Source organism: Pleurodeles waltl, chromosome 4_2 (genome assembly GCF_031143425.1).
Source record: "Pleurodeles waltl isolate 20211129_DDA chromosome 4_2, aPleWal1.hap1.20221129, whole genome shotgun sequence".
Classification (NCBI taxonomy): domain Eukaryota; kingdom Metazoa; phylum Chordata; class Amphibia; order Caudata; family Salamandridae; genus Pleurodeles; species Pleurodeles waltl.
Window position 1 is genome coordinate 35,209,160 of NC_090443.1, and position 24,857 is coordinate 35,234,016.

Genomic DNA, 24,857 nt, shown 5'->3' on the forward strand with positions numbered 1-24,857 from the left:
CCAAAGATCCTGCTCCAGCGACGCCTTCCAAAGGGACCAGCGACCTCGACATCCTCTGAGGACTGCCCCTGCTTCGAAAAGACAAGAAACTCCCGAGGACAGCGGACCTGCTCCAAGAAAAGCTGCAACTTTGTTTCCAGCAGCTTTAAAGAACCCTGCAAGCTCCCCGCAAGAAGCGTGAGACTTGCAACACTGCACCCGGCGACCCCGACTCGGCTGGTGGAGAACCAACACCTCAGGAGGGACCCCAGGACTACTCTGATACTGTGAGTACCAAAACCTGTCCCCCCTGAGCCCCCACAGCGCCGCCTGCAGAGGGAATCCCGAGGCTTCCCCTGACCGCGACTCTTTGAACCTAAAGTCCCGACGCCTGGGAGAGACCCTGCACCCGCAGCCCCCAGGACCTGAAGGACCGGACTTTCACTGGAGAAGTGACCCCCAGGAGTCCCTCTCCCTTGCCCAAGTGGAGGTTTCCCCGAGGAAGCCCCCCCTTACCTGCCTGCAGCGCTGAAGAGATCCCGAGATCTCTCATAGACTAACATTGCGAACCCGACGCTTGTTTCTACACTGCACCCGGCCGCCCCCGCGCCGCTGAGGGTGAAATTTCTGTGTGGGCTTGTGTCCCCCCCGGTGCCCTACAAAACCCCCCTGGTCTGCCCTCCGAAGACGCGGGTACTTACCTGCAAGCAGACCGGAACCGGGGCACCCCCTTCTCTCCATTCTAGCCTATGTGTTTTGGGCACCACTTTGAACTCTGCACCTGACCGGCCCTGAGCTGCTGGTGTGGTGACTTTGGGGTTGCTCTGAACCCCCAACGGTGGGCTACCTTGGACCAAGAACTAAGCCCTGTAAGTGTCTTACTTACCTGGTTAACCTAACAAATACTTACCTCCCCTAGGAACTGTGAAAATCGCACTAAGTGTCCACTTTTAAAACAGCTATTTGTGAATAACTTGAAAAGTATACATGCAATTTTGATGATTTGAAGTTCCTAAAGTACTTACCTGCAATACCTTTCGAATGAGATATTACATGTAGAATTTGAACCTGTGGTTCTTAAAATAAACTAAGAAAATATATTTTTCTATACAAAAACCTATTGGCTGGATTTGTCTCTGAGTGTGTGTACCTCATTTATTGTCTGTGTATGTACAACAAATGCTTAACACTACTCCTTGGATAAGCCTACTGCTCGACCACACTACCACAAAATAGAGCATTAGTATTATCTATTTTTACCACTATTTTACCTCTAAGGGGAACCCTTGGACTCTGTGCATGCTATTCCTTACTTTGAAATAGCACATACAGAGCCAACTTCCTACACTGGTGTATTGCTAATGCAACAGGCGTTGCTAGCACGATATGACAGGGCGCTTTGAGATGCCATAGAAGAGCCCCTTCAGTATCTCCCTGAGGAGCATGGTAAAAGGGGTTGTGAAATTGTGGCAGAAGGACAAACTGTTACAAATAATAATATTGGGGGTGCGCTGATAGGGCCACATGAAGCATTAATACCAGCGTAATTATAAGAAGACATGCTTGGCTCGGTGTTCAGGGCTTAAGCCAGAGGTACAACAGCCAGTGTTGAATGTGCCTTTTGATGAAGAGCACCTCTTAGGCCTACAAGTCGACTCTACCCTAGAAATATTGAAAAAAAGATAATGAAACCACCAAAGCTATGGGGACACTCCCAGCCACTACACACTGGTACTTTTCGTTACCCGGGTTTCACAAGAGGGTTTAGGTCATCCTTTCCAGACCAGTGTCACAAACCAAGACCATCTCTCAATCCTATACCAGAGGTTTTTATAGAGGTTTCTGCAGAGAAAACAATAACAGAGGCAGAGGAAAGTCATCCACTTCTAGAGGCTCTGCCAAACAATGACTGCCTCCACACACCTCTCCGATAGGGGGAAGTCTTCAACATTTTTACCCACAGTGGTCAGATACCACCACTGACCGGTGGGTTCTTTCAATCATCTAAAATGGTTACTGTCTGGAGCTCATTTCCACTCCCCCAAACTTACCCCCTCACACTCACAGACTTTCACAAGAACATCTCACTCTTCTCAAGGAGGAAGTGCAATCTCTTCTCCTCAATGGGGCCATAGTCAGTACACAGGATCTCCCAGGAACGGACAGTCAGTTTGCAGAGCTTGTCAGCAAGATGCAGCAACAAGAATAGGATCTCCACCTGCAAGTCCTTTAACAGTACTTTCTAAGCTGGGGAACACCTCAAGTAGACCTATTCGCCACCACTCAAAACACAAAATGCAAAACTTTGCATTCAGTTACCCTTGCCCTCAGTCCAAGGGCAATGTGCTATGAATGAGTTGGTCAGGGATATTTTCTTACGCTTTTCCGCCTCTCCCACTCATTTCTTTTCTAGTTCACAAACTCAGACAATCTTCCCTCGACATGATACTTGTAGCTCCCACTTGGGCACGTCAGCCATGGTTCACAACATTTCTGGGTCTCTCATTAGTTCCATACCAGAAGCTCCCTATTAGGCCGGAGCTTCTACCACAGAATCCAGGACAAATAAGACATCCAGGCCCCAAGTCACTCATACTGTCAATTTGGCTCCTGAGGTCATTGAATTTGGATATGTACAACTACCACAAGAATGTATGGACATTCTTAAAGAAGTGCGTAGACCCACAACTGGACAATGTTATGTGGCAAAGTGGAAACACTTTGTCTGCTGCTGCCAGCCAAAAAACATTGACACTCTCAATCCAGTGGTTAAAGAGGTTGTTCGTTATTTACTGTATTTACAAAAAGCAAATTTAGCTTACTCATCCATTCGGCTTAGCTGCCGTAGCTGGATATCTTCAAAACAAACAGCATGCTTCTTTATTTAGGGTTCCAGTCATCAGAGCATTTATGGAAGGACTTGAGTCATTTCACCAAGGGTCCCTCTGGCACCATCCTGGAACCTAAACATTCTCACAAGGCTCATGGGTCCCCCTTTTGGGCCAATGCATGCATGTTCCTTGCAATTGCATATCCTAGCTTTTCTGGTAGCTATCACTTCCCTTAGACATGTGAGTGAGCTCCAAGCTTTAGCCTTGGAAGAACAGTTCATCCAGATTCACAAAGATAAAGTATTTCTTCGAACTAATCCTAAATTCCTACAAAGGTAGTTTCACAATTTCATATCAATAGGAATACCAGTTTTCTTTCCCCAACCTGACTCTGTTGCAGAAAGGGCTCTACACACTCTTGATGTAAAAAGGGTTCTTATGAATTATATAGATAGAACCCAACAGTTCAGGAAAAGTGTAGGAAGTTGGCTCTGTATGTGCTATTTCAAAGTAAGTAATAGCATGCACAGAGTCCAAGGGTTCCCCTTAGAGGTAAGATAGTGGCAAAAAGAGATAATACTAATGCTCTATTTTGTGGTAGTGTGGTCGAGCAGTAGGCTTATCAAAGGAGTAGTGTTAAGCATTTGTTGTACATACACACAGGCAATAAATGAGGAACACACACTCAGAGACAAATCCAGCCAATAGGTTTTGTTATAGAAAAATATATTTTCTTAGTTTATTTTAAGAACCACAGGTTCAAATTCTACATGTAATATCTCATTTGAAAGGTATTGCAGGTAAGTACTTTAGGAACTTTGAATAATCACAGTAGCATATATACTTTTTACATAAAACACAATAAGCTGTTTTAAAAGTGGACACTTAGTGCAATTTTCACAGTTCCTGGGGGAGGTAAAGTATTGTTATTTTTAGCAGGTAAGTAAATCACTTACATGTCTCAGTTTTGGGTCCAAGGTAGCCCACCGTTGGGGGTCCAGAGCAACCCCAAAGTTACCACACCAGCAGCTCAGGGCCGGTCAGGTGCAGAGGTCAAAGAGGTGCCCAAAACACATAGGCTTCAATGGAGAGAAGGGGGTGCCCCGGTTCCAGTCTGCCAGCAGGTAAGTACCCGCATCTTCGGAGGGCAGACCAGGGGGGTTTTGTAGGGCACCGGGGGGGGACAAAAGTCCACACAGAAAGTACACCCTCAGCAGCGCGGGGGCGGCCAGGTGCAGTGTGCAAACAAGCGTCGGGTTCTCTGTAGATTTCAATAGGAGACCAAGGGGTCTCTTCAGCGGTGCAGGCAGGCAAGGGGGGGGCTCCTCGGGGTAGCCGCCACCTGGGCAAGGGAGAGGGCCTCCTGGGGGTCACTCCTGCACAGAAGTTCCGTTCCTTCGGGTGCTGGGGGCTGCGGGTGCAGGGTCTTTTCCAGCCGTCGGGACTTTAGGTTCAGGCAGTCGCGGTCAGGGGGAGCCTCGGGATTCCCTCTGCAGGCGTCGCTGTGGGGGCTCAGGGGGGACAACTTTGGTTACTCACGGACTCGGAGTCGCCGGAGGGTCCTCCCTGAGGTGTTGGTTCTCCACCAGTCGAGTCGGGGTCGCCGGGTGCAGTGTTGCAAGTCTCACGCTTCTTGCGGGGAGTTGCAGGGGTCTTTAAATCTGCTCCTTTGAAACAAAGTTGCAGTTCTTTTGGAGCAGTGCCGCTGTCCTCGGGAGTTTCTTGTCTTTCTTGAAGCAGGGCAGTCCTCTGAGGATTCAGAGGTCGCTGGTCCTTTGGAAAGCGTCACTGGAGCAGGTTTCTTTGAAAGGCAGGAGACAGGCCTGTAAGACTGGGGCCAAAGCAGTTGGTGTCTTCTGTTCTTCTTCTTCAGGGGTTTTTCAGCTCAGCAGTCCTCTTCTTCTTGTAGTTTCAGGAATCTAAATTCTTAGGTTCAGGGAAGCCCTTAAATACTGAATTTAAGGGCGTGTTTAGGTCTGGATGGTTAGTAGCCAATGGCTACTAGCCCTGAGGGTGGGTACACCCTCTTTGTGCCTCCTCCCAAGGGGAGGGGGTCACATCCCTAATCCTATTGGGGAATCCTCCATCTGCAAGAAGGAGGATTTCTAAAAGTTAGAGTCACTTCAGCTCAGGACACCTTAGGGGCTGTCCTGACTGGCCAGTGACTCCTCCTTGTTATTCTCATTATTTCCCCCGGCCTTGCCGCCAAAAGTGGGTCCGTGGCCGGAGGGGGCGGGCAACTCCACTAGCTGGAGTGCCCTGTGGTGCTGGAACAAAGGGGGTGAGCCTTTGAGGCTCACCGCCAGGTGTTACAGCTCCTGCCTGGGGGAGGTGTTAGCATCTCCACCCAGTGCAGGCTTTGTTACTGGCCTCAGAGTGACAAAGGCACTCTCCCCATGGGGCCAGCAACATGTCTCGGTTGTGGCAGGCTGCTGGAACCAGTCAGCCTACACAGATAGTCGGTTAAGGTTTCAGGGGGCACCTCAAAGGTGCCCTCTGGGATGTATTTTACAATAAAATGTACACTGGCATCAGTGTGCTTTTATTGTGCTGAGAAGTTTGATACCAAACTTCCCAGTTTTCAGTGTAGCCATTATGGTGCTGTGGAGTTCGTGTTTGACAGACTCCCAGACCATATACTCTTATGGCTACCCTGCACTTACAATGTCTAAGGTTTTGCTTAGACACTGTAGGGGCACAGTGCTCATGCACTGGTGCCCTCACCTATGGTATAGTGCACCCTGCCTTAGGGCTGTAAGGCCTGCTAGAGGGGTGACTTATCTATACTGGCATAGGCAGTGAGAGGCTGGCATGGCACCCTGAGGGGAGTGCCATGTCGACTTACTCTTTTTGTTCTCACCAGCACACACAAGCTGGCAAGCAGTGTGTCTTTGCTGAGTGAGGGGTCTCCAGGGTGGCATAAGACATGCTGCAGCCCTTAGAGACCTTCCCTGGCATCAGGGCCCTTGGTACCAGAGGTACCAGTTACAAGGGACTTACCTGGATGCCAGGGCGTGCCAATTGTGGATACAAAAGTACAGGTTAGGGAAAGAACACTGGTGCTGGGGCCTGGTTAGCAGGCCTCAGCACACTTTCAATTCAAAACATAGCATCAGCAAAGGCAAAAAGTCAGGGGGTAACCATGCCAAAGAGGCATTTCCTTACACAACCCCCCCCCCCCCCCCCACCAAACGAAAGAGGATGAGACTAACCTTTCCCAAGAGAGTCTTCATTTTCTAAGTGGAAGAACCTGGAAAGGCCATCTGCATTGGCATGGGCAGTCCCAGGTCTGTGTTCCACTATAAAGTCCATTCCCTGTAGTGAGATGGACCACCTCAACAGTTTTGGATTTTCACCTTTCATTTGCATTAGCCATCTGAGAGGTCTGTGGTCGGTTTGAACTACAAAGTGAGTACCAAAGAGGTATGGTCTCAGCTTTTTCAGGGACCAAACCACAGCAAAGGCCTCCCTCTCAATGGCACTCCAACGCTGCTCCCTGGGGAGTAACCTCCTGCTAATGAAAGCAACAGGCTGGTCAAGGCCATCATCATTTGTTTGGGACAAAACTGCCCCTATCCCATGTTCAGAGGCATCTGTTTGCACAATGAATTGCTTGGAGTAATCTGGAGCTTTTAGAACTGGTGCTGTGCACATATCTTGTTTCAGGGTGTCAAAGGCCTGTTGGCATTCTACAGTCCAGTTTACTTTCTTGGGCATTTTCTTGGAGGTGAGTTCTGTGAGGGCTGTCACAATGGATCCATATCCCTTCACAAACCTCCTATAATACCCAGTCAAGCCAAGGAATGCCCTGACTTGAGTCTGGGTTTTTGGAGCTGCCCAGTCCAGAATAGTCTGGATCTTAGGCTGGAGTGGCTGAACTTGGCCTTCACCTCCAAGGTGTCCCAAGTAAACCACAGTTCCCTGCCCTATCTGGCATTTGGATGCCTTGATAGAGAGGCCTGCTGATTGCAGAGCCTTCAAAACCTTCTTCAGGTGGACCATGTGATCCTGCCAGTTGGAGCTAAAGACAGCAATATCATCAAGATAAGCTGCACTAAAGGACTCCAACCCCAGCAAGGACTTGATTTACCAACCTTTGGAAGGTGGCAGGGTCATTCTTTAAACCAAAGGGCATAACAGTAAACTGATAATGCCCATCAGGTGTGGAGAATGCTGTTTTCTCTTTTGCTCCAGGTGCCATTTTGATTTGCCAGTACCCTGATGTTAAGTCAAAGGTACTTAAGAATTTGGCAGCACCTAATTTGTCAATCAGCTCGTCAGCTCTAGGAATGGGATGGGCATCTGTCTTGGTGACAGAATTAAGACGTCTGTAGTCCACACAAAACCTCATCTTTCTCTTTCCATCTTTGGTGTGAGGTTTGGGGACTAAGACCACTGGGCTAGCCCAGGGGCTGTCAGAGTGCTCAATTACTCCCAATTCCAGCATCTTGTGGACTTCCACCTTGATGCTTTCCTTAACTTGATCAGACTGTCTGAAGATTTTGTTTTTGACAGGCATGCTGTCTCCTGTGTCCACATCATGGGTACACAGGTGTGTCTGACCAGGGGTTAAGGAAAAGAGCTCAGCAAACTGTTGCAGGACCTTCCTACAATCAGATTGCTGTTGGCCAGAGAGGGTGTCTGAATAGATCACTCCATCCACTGAGCCATCTTTAGGGTCTGATGAGAGGAGATCAGGGAGAGGCTCACTCTCAGCTTCCTGGTCCTCATCTGTTACCATCAACAGATTCACATCAGCTCTATCATGGAAGAGTTTTAGGCGGTTTACATGGATCACCCTCTTGGGGCTCCTGCTTGTGCCTAGGTCCACCAGGTAGGTGACCTGACTCTTCTTTTCCAGGATTGGGTAAGGGCCACTCCATCTGTCCTGAAGTGCCCTGGGAGCCACAGGCTCCAAAACCCAGACTTTCTGCCCTGGTTGAAATTCAACCCTTGCAGCCTTTTGGTCATACCAAAACTTCTGGAGCTGTTGGCTGGCCTCAAGGTTTTTACTTGCCTTTTCCATGTACTCTGCCATCCTTGAGCGAAGGCCAAGTACATAGTCCACTATGTCTTGTTTAGGCTCATGAAGAGGTCTCTCCCAGCCTTCTTTAACAAGAGCAAGTGGTCCCCTTACAGGGTGGCCAAACAGAAGTTCAAAGGGTGAGAACCCTACTCCCTTCTGAGGCACCTCTCTGTAAGCGAAAAGCAGACATGGCAGGAGGACATCCCATCTCCTTTTGAGTTTTTCTGGGAGCCCCATGATCATGCCCTTTAATGTCTTGTTGAATCTCTCAACAAGGCCATTAGTTTGTGGATGATATGGTGTAGTGAATTTATAAGTCACTCCACACTCATTCCACATGTGTTTCAGGTATGCTGACATGAAGTTGGTACCTCTGTCAGACACCACCTCCTTAGGGAAGCCCACTCTGGTAAAGATACCAATGAGGGCCTTGGCTACTGCAGGGGCAGTAGTCGACCTAAGGGGAATAGCTTCAGGATACCTAGTAGCATGATCCACTACTACTAGGATGTACATATTTCCTGAGGCTGTGGGAGGTTCAAGTGGACCCACTATGTCCACACCCACTCTTTCAAAGGGGACCCCCACCACTGGAAGTAGAATGAGGGGGGCCTTTGGATGTCCACCTGTCTTACCACTGGCTTGACAGGTGGTACAGGAGATGCAAAACTCCTTAACCTTCTGGGACATGTTGGGCCAGTAGAAGTGGTTGACTAACCTCTCCCACGTCTTGGTTTGTCCCAAATGGCCAGCAAGGGGAATATCATGGGCTAAGGTCAGAATAAACTCTCTGAACGCCTGAGGCACTACCACTCTCCTAGTGGCACCAGGTTTGGGATCTCTTGCCTCAGTGTACAGGAGTCCATCTTCCCAATAGACCCTATGTGTTCCATTTTTCTTGCCTTTGGACTCTTCAGCAGCTTGCTGCCTAAGGCCTTCAAGAGAGGGACAGGTTTCTTGCCCCTTGCACAACTCTTCCCTTGAGGGTCCCCCTGGGCCTAAGAGCTCAACCTGGTAAGGTTCCAGCTCCATAGGCTCAGTTCCCTCAGAGGGCAGAACTTCTTCCTGAGAAGAGAGGCTCTCTTTTTCTTGTTGTGTTGCAGCTGGTTTCCCAGCTGACTTTCCTTTTCTCTTGGTAGGCTGGGCCTTTCTTCCAGACTCCAGCTCTACTTTTTCACCCTGAGCCTTGCACTGTGCCCTTGTCTTGAAACACACCAGTTCAGGGATACCCAGCATGGCTGCATGGGTTTTCAGTTCTACCTCAGCCCATGCTGAGGACTCCAGGTCATTTCCAAGCAAACAGTCTACTGGGATATTTGAGGAGACCACCACCTGTTTCAGGCCATTGACCCCTCCCCACTTTAAAGTTACCATTGCCATGGGATGTATTTTAGTTTGATTGTCAGCATTGGTGACTGGATAGGTTTGTCCAGTCAGGTATTGGCCAGGGGAAACCAGTTTCTCTGTCACCATAGTGACACTGGCACCTGTATCCCTCAGGCCCTCTACACTTGTCCCATTAATTAAGAGCTGCTGCCTGTATTTTTGCATGTTAGGGGGCCAGGCAGCCAGTGTGGCTAAATCCACCCACCCTCAGAGACTAATGTAGCTTCAGTGTGACACCTGATTTGCTCTGGGCACACTGTTGATCCCACTTGGAGACTAGCCATTCCAGTGTTAGCTGGAGTGGAGTTTGAAGTGGTATTTTTCTTGGGACAGGCCTTGTCTCCAGTTTGGTGTCCAGACTGACTACAGCTACGACACCAGGCCTTTTTGGGATCAAAGTTTTTACCCTTGTACCCAGAATTGTTTTGTGAAGAGGCTCTGGGCCCACCCTCCTGTGCAGGTTTTTTGGGGCCGGTAGAAGACTCTTTACTATTTTTGTTTTTGGCTGTCTCACCACCCTTCCCCTGGGGAGGTTTTGTGACCCCTTTCTTTTGGTCACCCCCTGTGGAAGTTTTGGACACCCTAGTCTTGACCCAATGGTCCGCCTTCTTTCCCAATTCTTGGGGAGAAATTGGTCCTAGGTCTACCAGATGCTGATGCAGTTTATCATTGAAACAATTACTTAATAGGTGTTCTTTCACAAATAAATTGTACAGCCCATCATAATTACTTACACCACTGCCTTGAATCCAACCATCGAGTGTTTTTACTGAGTAGTCTACAAAGTCAACCCAGGTCTGGCTCGAGGATTTTTGAGCCCCCCTGAATCTAATCCTATACTCCTCAGTGGAGAATCCAAAGCCCTCAATCAGGGTACCCTTCATGAGGTCATAAGATTCTGCATCTTTTCCAGAGAGTGTGAGGAGTCTATCCCTACACTTTCCTGTGAACATTTCCCAAAGGAGAGCACCCCAGTGAGATTTGTTCACTTTTCTGGTTACACAAGCCCTCTCAAAAGCTGTGAACCATTTGGTGATGTCATCACCATCTTCATATTTAGTTACAATCCCTTTAGGGATTTTCAACATGTCAGGAGAATCTCTGACCCTATTTATGTTGCTGCCACCATTGATGGGTCCTAGGCCCATCTCTTCTCTTTCCCTTTCTATGGCTAGGATCTGTCTTTCCAAAGCCAACCTTTTGGCCATCCTGGCTAACTGGATGTCCTCTTCACTGGAGTTATCCTCAGTGATTTCAGAGAGGTTGGTCCCTCCTGTGAGGGAGCCAGCATCTCTGACTATTATGCTTGGAGTCAGGGCTTGAGAGGCCCTGTCTTCCCTAGATAGGACTGGTAGGGGGGAATCACCCTCCAAGTCACTATCATCATCCTCGGTTGCCATCCTCAGAGGGGTTGGCTTTTTCAAACTCTGCCAACAGCTCCTGGAGCTGTAGTTTGGAAGGTCTGGGGCCCATTGTTATTTTCTTTAATTTACAGAGTGACCTTAGCTCCCTCATCTTAAGATGGAGGTAAGGGGTGGTGTCGAGTTCCACCACATTCACATCTGTACTAGACATTATGCTTCTAAAAGTTGGAATACTTTTTAAGAATCTAAAACTAGTTCTAGAATCTAATACAAACTTTCACAAAACTTTTAAACTCTAAAAGAAATGCTAAACAGGGACTAACACAAGGCCCTAGCAGGACTTTTAAGAATTTAGAAAAATTTCAAATTGCAAAAAATCAATTTCTAATGACAATTTTTGGAATTTGTCGTGTGATCAGGTATTGGCTGAGTAGTCCAGCAAATGCAAAGTCTTGTACCCCACCGCTGATCCACCAATGTAGGAAGTTGGCTCTGTATGTGCTATTTCAAAGTAAGGAATAGCATGCACAGAGTCCAAGGGTTCCCCTTAGAGGTAAGATAGTGGCAAAAAGAGATAATACTAATGCTCTATTTTGTGGTAGTGTATTCGAGCAGTAGGCTTATCAAAGGAGTAGTGTTAAGCATTTGTTGTACATACACACAGGCAATAAATGAGGAACACACACTCAGAGACAAATCCAGCCAATAGGTTTTGTTATAGAAAAATATATTTTCTTAGTTTATTTTAAGAACCACAGGTTCAAATTCTACATGTAATATCTCATTTGAAAGGTATTGCAGGTAAGTACTTTAGGAACTTTGAATAATCACAGTAGCATATATACTTTTTACATAAAACACAATAAGCTGTTTTAAAAGTGGACACTTAGTGCAATTTTCACAGTTCCTGGGGAAGGTAAAGTATTGTTATTTTTAGCAGGTAAGTAAATCACTTACAGGTCTCAGTTTTGGGTCCAAGGTAGCCCACCGTTGGGGGTTCAGAGCAACCCCAAAGTTACCACACCAGCAGCTCAGGGCCGGTCAGGTGCAGAGGTCAAAGAGGTGCCCAAAACACCTAGGCTTCAATGGAGAGAAGGGGGTGCCCCGGTTCCAGTCTGCCAGCAGGTAAGTACCCGCGTCTTCGGAGGGCAGACCAGGGGGGTTTTGTAGGGCACCGGGGGGGGACACAAGTCCACACAGAAAGTACACCCTCAGCAGCGCGGGGGCGGCCGGGTGCAGTGTGCAAACAAGCGTCGGTTTCAATGGGAGACCAAGGGGTCTCTTCAGCGGTGCAGGCAGGCAAGGGGGGGGCTCATCGGGGTAGCCACCACCTGGGCAAGGGAGAGGGCCTCCTGGGGGTCACTCCTGCACAGAAGTTCCGTTCCTTCAGGTGCTGGGGGCTGCGGGTGCAGGGTCTTTTCCAGCCGTCGGGACTTTAGGTTCAGGCAGTCGCGGTCAGGGGGAGCCTCGGGATTCCCTCTGCAGGCGTCGCTGTGGGGGATCAGGGGGGACAACTTTGGTTACTCACGGACTCGGAGTCGCCGGAGGGTCCTCCCTGAGGTGTTGGTTCTCCACCAGTCGAGTCGGGGTCGCCGGGTGCAGTGTTGCAAGTCTCACGCTTCTTGCGGGGAGTTGCAGGGGTCTTTAAATCTGCTCCTTTGAAACAAAGTTGCAGTTCTTTGGAGCAGTGCCGCTGTCCTCGGGAGTTTCTTGTCTTTCTTGAAGCAGGGCAGTCCTCTGAGGATTCAGAGGTCGCTGGTCCTTTGGAAAGCGTCGCTGGAGCAGGTTTCTTTGGAAGGCAGGAGACAGGCCGGTAAGACTGGGGCCAAAGCAGTTGGTGTCTTCTGTTCTTCTTCTGCAGGGGTTTTTCAGCTCAGCAGTCCTCTTCTTCTTGTAGTTTCAGGAATCTAAATTCTTAGGTTCAGGGAAGCCCTTAAATACTGAATTTAAGGGCGTGTTTAGGTCTGGGGGGTTAGTAGCCAATGGCTACTAGCCCTGAGGGTGGGTACACCCTCTTTGTGCCTCCTCCCAAGGGGAGGGGGTCACATCCCTAATCCTATTACATGGAAGATGGAGATGGAGGATTTCTAAAAGTTAGAGTCCCTTCAGCTCAGGACACCTTAGGGGCTGTCCTGACTGGCCAGTGACTCCTCCTTGTTATTCTCATTATTTCCCCCGGCCTTGCTGCCAAAAGTGGGGCCGTGGCCGGAGGGGCCGGGGAACTCCACTAGCTGGAGTGCCCTGTGGTGCTGGAACAAAGGGGGTGAGCCTTTGAGGCTCACCGCCAGGTGTTACAGCTCCTGCCTGGGGGAGGTGTTAGCATCTCCACCCAGTGCAGGCTTTGTTACTGGCCTCAGAGTGACAAAGGCACTCTCCCCATGGGGCCAGCAACATGTCTCGGTTGTGGCAGGCTGCTGGAACCAGTCAGCCTACACAGATAGTCGGTTAAGGTTTCAGGGGGCACCTCTAAGGTGCCCTCTGGGGTGTATTTTACAATAAAATGTACACTGGCATCAGTGTGCTTTTATTGTGCTGAGAAGTTTGATACCAAACTTCCCAGTTTTCAGTGTAGCCATTATGGTGCTGTGGAGTTCGTGTTTGACAGACTCCCAGACCATATACTCTTATGGCTACCCTGCACTTACAATGTCTAAGGTTTTGCTTAGACACTGTAGGGGCACAGTGCTCATGCACTGGTGCCCTCACCTATGTTATAGTGCACCCTGCCTTAGGGCTGTAAGGCCTGCTAGAGGGGTGACTTATCTATACTGGCATAGGCAGTGAGAGGCTGGCATGGCACCCTGAGGGGAGTGCCATGTCGACTTACTCTTTTTGTTCTCACCAGCACACACAAGCTGGCAAGCAGTGTGTCTGTGCTGAGTGAGGAGTCTCCAGGGTGGCATAAGACATGCTGCAGCCCTTAGAGACCTTCCCTGGCATCAGGGCCCTTGGTACCAGAGGTACCAGTTACAAGGGACTTACCTGGATGCCAGGGTGTGCCAATTGTGGATACAAAAGTACAGGTTAGGGAAAGAACACTGGTGCTGGGGCCTGGTTAGCAGGCCTCAGCACACTTTCAATTCAAAACATAGCATCAGCAAAGGCAAAAAGTCAGGGGGTAACCATGCCAAGGAGGCATTTCCTTACAAAAAGTAACAACTTATTGTGCCCTTTTCAAAGCCCCACAATGGAAACCCCACATCAAAAACTGGTATAGCTAGGTGGATAGTCAAGTGTATTCAAACTTGTTATGCTAAAGCAAAACAATGCTTACCAGTAACACCTAGAGTGCACTCTACCAGGAAGAAAGGTGCATTATTGGCCTTTATAGGGAACATACCTATAGCAGATATTTGCATAGCAGCTACATGCTTTACACCACATACCTTTACAAAACACTATTGTGTAGATGTACCAGCAAGGTAACAAGGCAATGATGGCCAAGCAGTACTCAGGACACTTTTCCAAACAATTGCAACTCCTGCACGCTAACCACCGCTTTATGAAGGGACTGCTTTACATTCTATGCACAGCATGTGTTTCTAAGCCACACATGCCATTGTACGAAAATTTTTACTTACCAGTAGACATCTGTTCATGGCATGTGGTGCTGTAGATTCACTTGCCCCCTCCCTCCTCCCTGGACGCCTGTGGCCGTTGCAATTATCTTAATATATAAATATTGTATATATGTAGATACATTGCATTGACATCTTTATCTCATACTCATGTTGCACTACATCACTCTCCTGCCTGCAGAGAAAACAAACTAACAAAGGACTCACTGCCCATGCACAGTGTCACCAAGAGGAGGAGTCACTCGATCTTGTGACTCGAAAAAGCTTCTTTGAAGAAAAACAAGCTCCTTAGGCTATCAAATAGAGTACATGAAAGCTAAGATCCCAAGTGGATCTTTTCGCAGACAAAACGTTGCTTAATCTTTCTTCCTTTTTTAAGTTTCTGCCCTCTGTATTCCTTCTGTTTTAATTCTGTTAATCAACCCCTGTTCTCTTATTTTCCTCCATTTCTAGGACGAGTCTAGGCAGCGCTCAAGCGCTGTCTCTCGACATGTAATCTGCATCGGTGGGCTTGAAATACCCCCATCTCACGGCCTTCACTTTAGTTCATTCCTTTGTCTGCCTTTCAAAATTCTCTTGATTTTGTAGGTAAATGCTGTACGTTTGTCCTGCCTTAAGGCTGCTTTGTTGCCGCATTGGAGACTGACCCTGTTATATGGAATATTTCACGATCAGCCATATACCTTAGAGTGGCACACTACCTTATTCTTTAGCCTCGCCGCTTCACGCTGCATGGCCGTATGTTGTTTCTTCCACTCCTTGTTTTGGGCAGGCCACTGTTTCTTTGTGGTGTCTGTGCACAAAGATTGCAAGCTGTAAGAGGAATCTTTTTTATTTATTTTTATTTTTTATAAAAGGTTCATATAGTGCAAATGTGATCGGAGGAGCTCTTTACATGAGGACATGAAGTTTCATAATATCTCAAAGTCGATCAGAGGATCGCTTTACATGACTACGTGAAGTTTCATATAGTGCGACCTCGATCTGAGAAGTGCTTTACATGATGTAGGAGGCTGGCCCAGTGTGTGGTGGACACCTATGGTGTTATACCTTATACTGGCTCCAGGCAACCCTTATTTGATATTGTTAGTGTCTAGGTAACCAGGGCTCTCTAGTTGTGGATGTGGTGAGCAGCCAAGACTTATTGAAGAGGAGTGTGTAGCACTGGCAATACCATAGTAGTCACACAGTAACTTATCACACTTGAAAGGAACCACACAGTGTTGCCAAATAAAGGTACTTTATTACCGGAACATCAAACTAGATTACTATAGACAAACCCCCTTCTGGAGGTAAGTACACACAAAATATACACGCTAGGAAATAGCATAAAATAGCAAGGGTCCTGTAGGGGAGCCAAACCTGGTACTAAAATGTGGAATGCGAGAATGAGCCCCCCACCAGAAGATATGAAGTAGTTAGCCAAGGGCTGGGAGAGAGTGGAACCAAAAGAGGTAAGTATCTAGAAGACCCCCAGCGACCAGGAGAGCAGAGGTAAGTTACCTGGTCGTCCCATAGGCTAACATGGGGACTCGTAAATGGAATATTGAAAAAGCAGGACGAGGCCGGTGGAACCCAACGGTGGATTCTGGATGAAGAGGACTTGCAAAAGAAGCAACCCACTGGCAGCAGGCACGGCAAGTCGCAGTGAGGCCCAGGCAGCACACCTGAAGCCATGTCGCTGGAGCAGCAGAGAGGAGACTGTCCTTACAGAGGTAGAGTGCTGGGGGGTTAGGCTACTTGGAGCCTAAAGATCCCTCGGAGCAGGAGTCCACAAGCGTTGGTTGCTGCAACAATTGCGGTGCACAGGGATTCGGTCCTGGCGGAAGAGGGAAGGACTCACTGTCTTCCCCAGTTGGACAGGAGGTAGAGCGATCCCAGAGGACCCCTCAAAACCACCACCTGTGTTGGAGAATCTTCTCAGGTCCAGAGGACAGCAGATCCCAGAAGTCGAACGTTGTTGCCTTAGATGCCTGCAGATGCAAGTAACTTCTTCACTCCAAGGGAGATTCCTTCTTGCTTCTTTGGTGAAGCTGGATTCTTGCCGACCCCAGAGAATGCAAATCTGTGAAAATGTTGCAAGTTGCTAACAGGAGCCGCAGAAACAATGTTGCAAGGAGAGGTTGCCTGGGTGTTGCAGTCTTGTTTGGTTCCTGTGAAATCCAGCAGTGTTTCCAGTGGCCAGGAGCAGAAGAGTTTGTTGCAGAGTATTCCTGCGCACTGAATCCGGGGATCCACATGCAAGGGAGTACCTAAGTAGCCCAAAAAGGGGTTTGGTCACTCTGCAAGGTGACTACCTATCAGATGGGTCACTGACTTCATCTGCCTAACCTGACCAGTCAAATACTCCCAGGGGCCTCTGCCCAGATTGTTTTCAAGATGGCAGAATCAAGTGGCCACCTGGAAGAGCTCTGGGCACCACCCCTGGGGTGGTGATGGACAGGGGAATTGTCACTCCCCTTCCCTTTGTCCAGTTTTGTGCCATAGCGAGGATCTGGGGTCCCTGGAACGGTGCAAACTGGATAATGCAAGGAGTGCACCAAATGTTCCCTTAAAAACAAACCGGTTGCGTGTGGAGGCTAGCCTCCCTAGCCCTGTAACACCTATTTCCAAAAGGAGAGGAGGTTGCAACCCTCTCCCACAGGAAATCCTTTGTTCTGCCTTCCTCTGCCTGAGCTGGTCAAGCAGCCAGAGGGGAGAATCCTGTCTGGGAGGGCAATACTGGCGGGTCCTCTATGGAGCCCCTAGAGTGCATGTAATCATGCCTGCAATACTGGCATCAGTATTGGGGTATGATTCTGACATGTTTGATACCAAACATGCCTGGGTTCGGAGTTACCATTATGTAGCTAGACCATAGATGGTGACCTATGGCCGTTACTTTGCTAAAATGGCTTTCCCACACTTACGAAGTCCATAGAATGGGAACTGGAGTTCATAGGGGCACCCCTGCTGCTGCAGGGGTGCCCACACACAGGGACCTACACCCTGCCCTTTGGCTAGAAGGGCCTACCATAGGGATGACTTACAGTAACCCGGTGTAGTGACCAGCAGTGAAAGGGTGCATGCGCCTTTTCACGCAGGCTGCAGATGGCAGGCCTGCAGACACAGTTTGCATGGGCTCCCATGGGTGGCAAAATACATGCTGGCTGCATCCCATGGGGGGGGGGGGGTTTAGTGTACCAATGCCCTGGGTACTTAAGTACCATATACTAGGGACTTACCTGTATGCCAAGTGTGGGGTGTAAAAGGTACCAAGACAAAAAAAAATTGAGGAAAAAGCACAATCACTGGGGTCCTGGTCAGCAGGATACCAGTGGAAAAAAACCTCTAAGCCCTCTGACAACAGACAAAAAGTGGGAGTAACCATGCCAGAAAGAGGGACTTTCCTACACATGAGTACCACTTAACAAGTTTAGCAGTTGAAAAATATAAAAACTGGAGCATTTATCACAGAAAAAACACAGAAATTCCCAAAGCGGTTGTCTCAGCACAGCGGGAGAGTGGATACTACAATAGTCACTGCACTCAGGAAGCTCACCCCATAATACTTTGCAGGGCATTTCTTTTTCAAAACATGTTTAACCATAACTCAGCCTGTGGTGGTCGTACGACAATGAGACCACCACCAAACCATTCAGCACAACACACTCTTTTTGTCTAGGGGCCCCCACACTACGTTGGGGGATCCCAAAATAGTAACCTCACCCACCGTTCATTGTCTTTTTAAGCTCTCTCATGGCTTGAACTTTTGTTTTACAGGTGGAAGTAGTTTGTGTTTTAAGGGCCTTGTTTGTAATAGTATTGCAGTAGTATTACTTTGTAATTTTGTTTTCATGTTGTTATATCCTCTAGGGGCTGACTATATGGTTACATGATCATGTTTCTTGCAAATGCTATTTTTATTATGGTGTCCTCTAGGGACTGTTCTGACCATTACAATCAAGATAATGCAAGATGTGCTGCACTCGAAAACTTGCCCCATAATGCTTTGCAGGGCATTCCTTTTACAAAACATTTTTGCCCATAACTCACTGTGTGGTGGTCCTAGGACAATAGGACCACAATCAAAATGTTCAGCATGACACTCTTTCTGTCTGGGGAATCTCTGGGTCGCCACACTAGGGTAACTGCAAAATAATAACCCCTCCCGCCAGTCAGTGACTTTTTAAGTTATTTCATGGCTGGAACTTTTGTTTTACAGCTGGGAGTAGTTTGTTATTTAAGGTCCTTGTTTGTAATATTATTCTAGAAGGCCTGCTAGGCCTGAAAATGTATAATGCACTACGCCCTCGAGGGGCTAAATATATGGTTAACTGCATTATGTTCTGCCATTCTGTTGTTTTATAGGGGCTGAATATATGGTTACACGGCCATGTTTCTTACAAATGTTATTTTGATAGTGGTGCCCTCTAGGGGCTTTCTGAGCATTACAGTCAAGATACTATAAAATTAGCTTCACTTGGAAACTCATCCTATAATGCTTTGCGGGGCATTCCTTTTATAAAACAGTTTGCCCATATCTCACCGCAAGATGTGCTCTTTCTATCTAGATCATCACTGGGTCCCTACACCAGGTGGGGGTGGGACCCCAAAAATAATAATATAAAGAAATATAATAAATAATAGGAATCTTTTCATTTTTTTGCTGGAGATAGAGGAAGAAGGTAACTGGAAGTGCTTTAGTTATATGCAGGGCCACTGGAATTATGTGGTAGAGAGGCCCCAATTATGCTGCAGGTTTGACCAATTTATGTGGCAATAAAATTCCAGTTATGCATTTACAACACCAATAGCTCTAACTCAAGCAAATGTGAGACCTATTGCATTCCAAATGATTATTACCCCCTTCTCCTAAATATTGTTCTCTTTATCTTTTTCTCCTAGTAGTTCCCTCTTTGCCATCTTTTGCTAGTCCTCTAGTCATCTTTTTTTTCTATCTACACTCCACTGCTCTCCAGCTTGCTCCCTTTTGTTTTCAATTCACCTTATTCCCTGCCCCCTTCTCTCTTCCTCTCAGTTCACATCCCCTTTTCTCATCTCCGATTCATTTTACTGTTCTAGCTTATTCCTCTCTTAATCATACTCTTTCCCTCACATCCTCTCTCTTCACTTTCATTTCGATTATGCTTTCTTACCATACCTCATGCAACCAAACTGGTTTCATAGCTCAGAGATGGCATGACAAGTTATCAGGCTGTTGGTAATATTTTACTGTTTACTACTGCAGCCTGTGGCTCTCTGACACGTACCCTGGACAGTGGCATTGGGACTTTCCCACCACCCGATTACTGCAGTGGAACACCTAATCGAAGTGTCCCGCGTTTGAAAACGAATGTGGATGTAGCCCCCATCATGCCAGCTGGAGGTCCACCAGCACCTTTCAAGGTGCCACGTAAAGCGAGGACACTAGAGCGAGAGGTGCCCAGCATCGAGGAGACATTCCTGCCCGGGCAACACCACAGTGTTCCTGCCTTCCATGCATTGCTTTCTACACAGGAACCCAATGGGGGATCACGTGCTCGCCGCACAAGCAAAGGTTTGTTTGTGTATGTGTGCATGTTTGTCTTCATGCGACTGTTGGTGTAAGGGCAATATTGGGTGTTTTTGCGGGTGCCATACATTTTGTTTCCTGTGGTTTTTTTTTTTCCTTTTGGCTTTGTGTGACAAAGTGTATGCGTCTGTCGGATTGCTTATATGTGTGTTAGCTTGGCTTCAAATATGTTAGGCTGTGTGTATTGTGATCTATATGTCTTTGTTTTCTGGTGCATCTCAATGGAGGTTTCTGCATGCATCATTGCATGTACAACCCCCCATTCTCTGTGACTCTTCCTGTATTAGGAGATGTGTAACCTACCTATGCACAAATACGTTAGGAAAGCAGACCCCAAGGTCAATGTAAATTATCCATCACGGACTATTGCACGGTTGCAGAAGTTTAGAAAATATGTAGTGTATTTGTGGAGATTATTGCAGTGGGTGGTTTCTTTCTAAACCTCATTTAACAAATTGAAGTAGGTGCAGGAAACTTACAAAAACTGTCAGATGTGTAACCCTCCAAAGTACAGACTGTTCAGACTGCGGCAGGCAGGTTCTCCAGCAGTGTTTAACCTTCATGTACAAACGTTTGATGGGATAGGCAGCTCCTCAAGAACTATATTACACAGTTTTTGTGTCACCTAACATATGCTAGTGACATGACCAAACCGAAAAACTAAGGATTTGTCTGTCTCACAACCTTAATCTGAAAAGGTGTGTGAGATACCTGTGTACCTATGCTTTGAGTTAGTGCTATTCCCAGTCATATATGTTCCTTTCTTAATTTTAGTGCTTTCTCATACCTTGTCAGATTTCACTTTGAGAAAATATATTCTTGCTGTTACAGACTGTGTGTGCCATTTTTAGGTTGTCTTAGAGAATGTCTTGATCTTCCTTTTTTCGAGTTCATACTGGGGCAATTGAAGGTCACGTGTGTTGATGGTCATGTGAGTGCCAGAATAGTTGGCTCAGTACTTGGATTAGTGTGTGTCATAGTCGACAAGTCTGCAAGCGGGTAAGGAAGGCAGTTCTTCTGGTCTTGGTAGGCGCCCTATGATTGTTCTATTATTTAAGCAATAATATTGTTAGTCTTGTCATTGTCCTTTGAAGTTCTCTGCTTGTGGAGTGTTGCAGTAAGAGGAGTAAAGACATCATGTCGAAGTGCAAAGGGCAAGTTAGATTTTTTGAGAAAAAATATAATGCAGAGATTGTTGCATTCTTGGGAGAGGAGTGCAGCTTGTAGATAGTGGGGGAAGAGAATATGGCATAAAAAGCCAATCACATTGACATTATGTCCTTGATTATCTGGATGTCTGTACAGCACTATCCCACTATGGGAGGCTGAATCTCCTGGTCCCAGCCTAGGCTTGGCTGCGCCTAAATGGTCCTAGACAGGGCTTGGCTGCACCTCCTGGTCCCAGCCTTGGCATGGCTCTGCCTCATGGTCCCAGCATGGATTTCAACTGTGCGATTCTCATTTTCATCATCAATGTCTTTGTAGATGAGTAGCTCTCTCATGTACGGACCCTCTCCTGTACCCCAGATCTCACCAGGTGATTGGGGTGTCATAGCCCTTCAGGAGATTTGTAGTCCTGTCATGTACATACTCCTTGTAGATGGGCACTACAGGTAGACTTCTAATTTTTAAATAGACTCCTGTGAGGGAGCACAGCTATCAGATGTCCCTTTCATGTGCAGACTCCTTTCGGGGAAGTTATGCAGTCTCTCAGTTTAGCTCCTGCATCTGGACTATTACTGGGGACAAGTGCTCTGGAGTGGTGTGGCCCTTGGTAACTAAGGTGCAGGAAGACCTTCTGGAGTGTGCATCCCTCTTGTAAGGGCTGTTTGCAGAGCTAGCAGGCCATCTGGAGTTGTGTAAATACCCTTAACAGTTTTGTCTTGGGCTCCCAGAGTGGAAGGTTGCAAACTCTTAGGAGGTATGTAGGCTGTTCACATATAGACTCTTGAAAGGTGGAATACCAGGCTTTCTACAGATAGATAACCTTTGTTTACGAACCCATGTGGATGGATATGGCAGGCGAAGGCCCTCCAATAACGTAATTCTGTTACATTTTTTGTGGCAGACTCCTGCATCAGTCCAGGTCCAAGAACCCAGCAGAGCAAGAATTGGACCTTTCCTAATGCCAAGGCACCTGTGAGCTCAACCGAAGTGTTCCTGTCCAGCAGCCGAGAGCAGGTATCGGTGAGGGTGAGTAGCACTTTTCAGGTTGCTGTTGTGTTTTGTTTTAATTTATAGGAGCATTGTAGTGCAGTAATAATATTCCTAGGATGTTGAGTACTTGGATTAGTGGGATCTTTGGGAAATCATCCGGGAATCATTTACGAAGTGTTCGGTATTGATCAAGGTTGATGAAGCATCAGCTACTCGGCTGTTTAACTGTTTGCACTGAAATTAAAATTTCAATTCTTCAGTGAAATACATGCCCTACAGTTTTGTCTTGTGTTGCTCTCCCATGGACAGTACTTACATAAATATTCAAATTCTTGTCTCGTCACTGGGAATCTAGGTTTTGTACTTTCTGTGGGCTGTTGACGCACAGGAACTCGTCCCAATCATTGTACTCATCTGAACTGTGGCATGGGGGTTGGAGCCATTGCACACTGGCTCAGGGTTGTTGACAATGCTCAGCATAGTGAGATCGTTTTTTTCACCTCCCATTTGGACCAAAGGAAACAATTAAATTAATGTCTTGTAGTATGGCTCTAGATATGATAACTGTCCTTAGACCTTAAGGGTTAGCGCATTTATTGCGGTTTGTCTGATGGAGAAACTATGCATTGTACTCTATTAATGCGCAGTTGTTACACTGCTATCTTTTCTCCGGTAGCTGAGGCTGATGTCCTGGACCATCATGAAAATCTGGCCAGATAGGAACTCAAGCCAAACACTACACCACTCCTCCTTACAGCATGAGGACTGTTATTCTGACTAATACATGTATTTATGACTCTTAAGATTTCTTTGCATAGTGAGTCCTGGATCAGCAACTTTTGCAAACTGATTCCTTTTGAAACAGGAGGACTAGAAACCACTGAAAGTACCAGTGCAAGTGCCTGCCTTCAAACATTTTCAAATACTTTGCAAATCAAGCACGTGTGGATCGATCTGGTTGCAGCATCTGGTTTTCAAATCAGAAACTGCATACTAATAGAGAAAAAATGTAACACAGTTGAATGTACTCGTAGCACGGTATCACATGAAAAGAAAGTCAACCCACTTACTTTGAAATCTGCCTGTTTTGACCCAAAAGAAGTACTTTTTTTGGTAAAAGAACTCACCCACCAATGCTTCTAGGGGCATTCTATATCCTCGCCCTCACCCCAATACAGTGTATTAAAGTGTGGTTCTAACTTGACGTTCAAGGAACTTTTGGTATGGTGGGTGGATATCTAAAGGTTACAATTGCCTGCACAGTAACCCAAGTCAGTAACTTAAATGGGGATCTGTTTGGCAAGATAAAAAAAAAAACAAAGGGCAGTGCTCAGAATGACTTTTATGGCTCAATTTCAGCGCACCGACCCCAGTTCCTTTTCTTCTGCTCCATATGATGTGGATTCATATCCTGGAAATATTTTTCAATAAATATATTTTTGCAGTGTTAAAAGGAAGAAATGACTCCTGTAAGGCTGTCAGGCTTTGTGATGCCACTCTTGAAACCGCATAATGTATGCATATGACTCCAAGACATGTGAGAAGTATGGCTGGCTGCATGCAAAAGACACCAAAGATCGGGAGGCTAAACTTTCGCATCATGAGTCTTGTCTGGATTCGCATGTTATGCATTCTGCCGACTAGTGGTTGGGTCCGAAGATTTTTAGTAGTTCCTTTTTATACAATATTTATTTATTTTTTTACCTGAGCGATGTTGACCTGTTGGAGGCTTCTTCATCCCTCTGTGATGTCAGTGGCCCCTTTGCTTGGTCAACATCTTTATATCTTTTCTGTTGTTGGTTGTGGAAGCAGAGGACAGCCACGAGGTATGTAACCTCTTCTCATTAAAAGACCACAATGCGAAGGGCTGTGACATCTGTGCTGAGCTCTGTCCAAACACCCTGAAAACAAGGAAAAACAAAGCTGGGTGCACTACGCCATACCACAGTTGCAGAAAATGTTGCTCAAGGACCTCGGGATATGGAGTGATGAAGAAAACCCAAGGGAAAAAGTAGTAGCACATGGAGCAGGTTCTGTCATCGAAGACGTTGTCGAAGTGGAGAAGAAAAAGACACCAAAAAACATGTCATATCAATGTGAGACCAAGAAGTAAAAGGTAACAACACAGGAGCAGTGGAGCCAAGCCGAAACATTGAGACTCGAGACCCTGGAAAACTACGGACACCAATGACAACAGTGAGCAAGCACAAATGAACCCCACGAGCCAGAGCTGAAAGACGTGAATGGCAGTAAGCCCTATGAGCCAGCTCTAAAAGGGAATTGAGAGTGCCTAGGGGACAAACAGCCCTGAGAGAGTGAGACACTGAAAGGAAAGAGCTTGATGCTGAACAGCGAGTTCTCAGCATCAAAAGGAAAAAAAAGTCTCAAAGCTGAAATGTAGGCCCTCATGAAGGGAGGGAGTGTTCAACCATTTCTTCAATGGATACCGACTCCAATTTGGAGAGAAGGACGAGAGGCACAACAGGTAGGACTTAAACCTTCATGCACACTTGAGCCCCAAGAGGAGGAAAAAGGGGAGCTCTTCTATGAAGAGGGAACACACAAAGGAGGTTTGTTCGACCATGGTTTTCAGCAGGATCCATATGCAGCAGAAAAGAGGCAACATTTAGAGACTCACTTCCTCAAAAGGAGTTGGATACTTATCCTCCTGGTCGTCATCATCACTTGACAACATTGCAGTATAGAATTCCCTGGTCAAGAGTGTGGCAGAAAAGTATGGGGTGCAGCTCCAAGAGAAACAATGAGTCATGTTTCCTCCTGGAGACCCTCCTACTAGCACAGAAGAAGAACCAGTTCTGCCCAGTGCCATTGAGTGTCTTAGATCAGGGACAAGAGACCTTAAGGGAACTAGTGCCCACCAAAGCTGTGACACTTAAAATGGCGACAAAAATACAAGTGCTCTTCCAAAGATCTACCTTTATCAGAGACAGTGTGGGGGAAGCCTCCATCATTGCGGCCACC

At 47.0% G+C, this 24,857-nt stretch overlaps 1 protein-coding gene across 3 annotated transcripts in view; it reads left to right on the forward strand.

The window, feature by feature from the left end:
* The window catches only part of NCKAP5L (NCK associated protein 5 like), a 120,369-nt gene that overhangs the window by 86,517 nt on the left and 8,995 nt on the right, over positions 1–24,857 (forward strand). For all 3 annotated transcript variants that reach the window (XM_069230510.1, XM_069230512.1, XM_069230511.1), the window contains 2 exons: positions 19,395–19,703; positions 21,787–21,911. In XM_069230510.1, the coding sequence (XP_069086611.1) occupies positions 19,395–19,703; positions 21,787–21,911 (434 nt within the window). The remainder of the gene's footprint in view (positions 1–19,394; positions 19,704–21,786; positions 21,912–24,857) is intronic.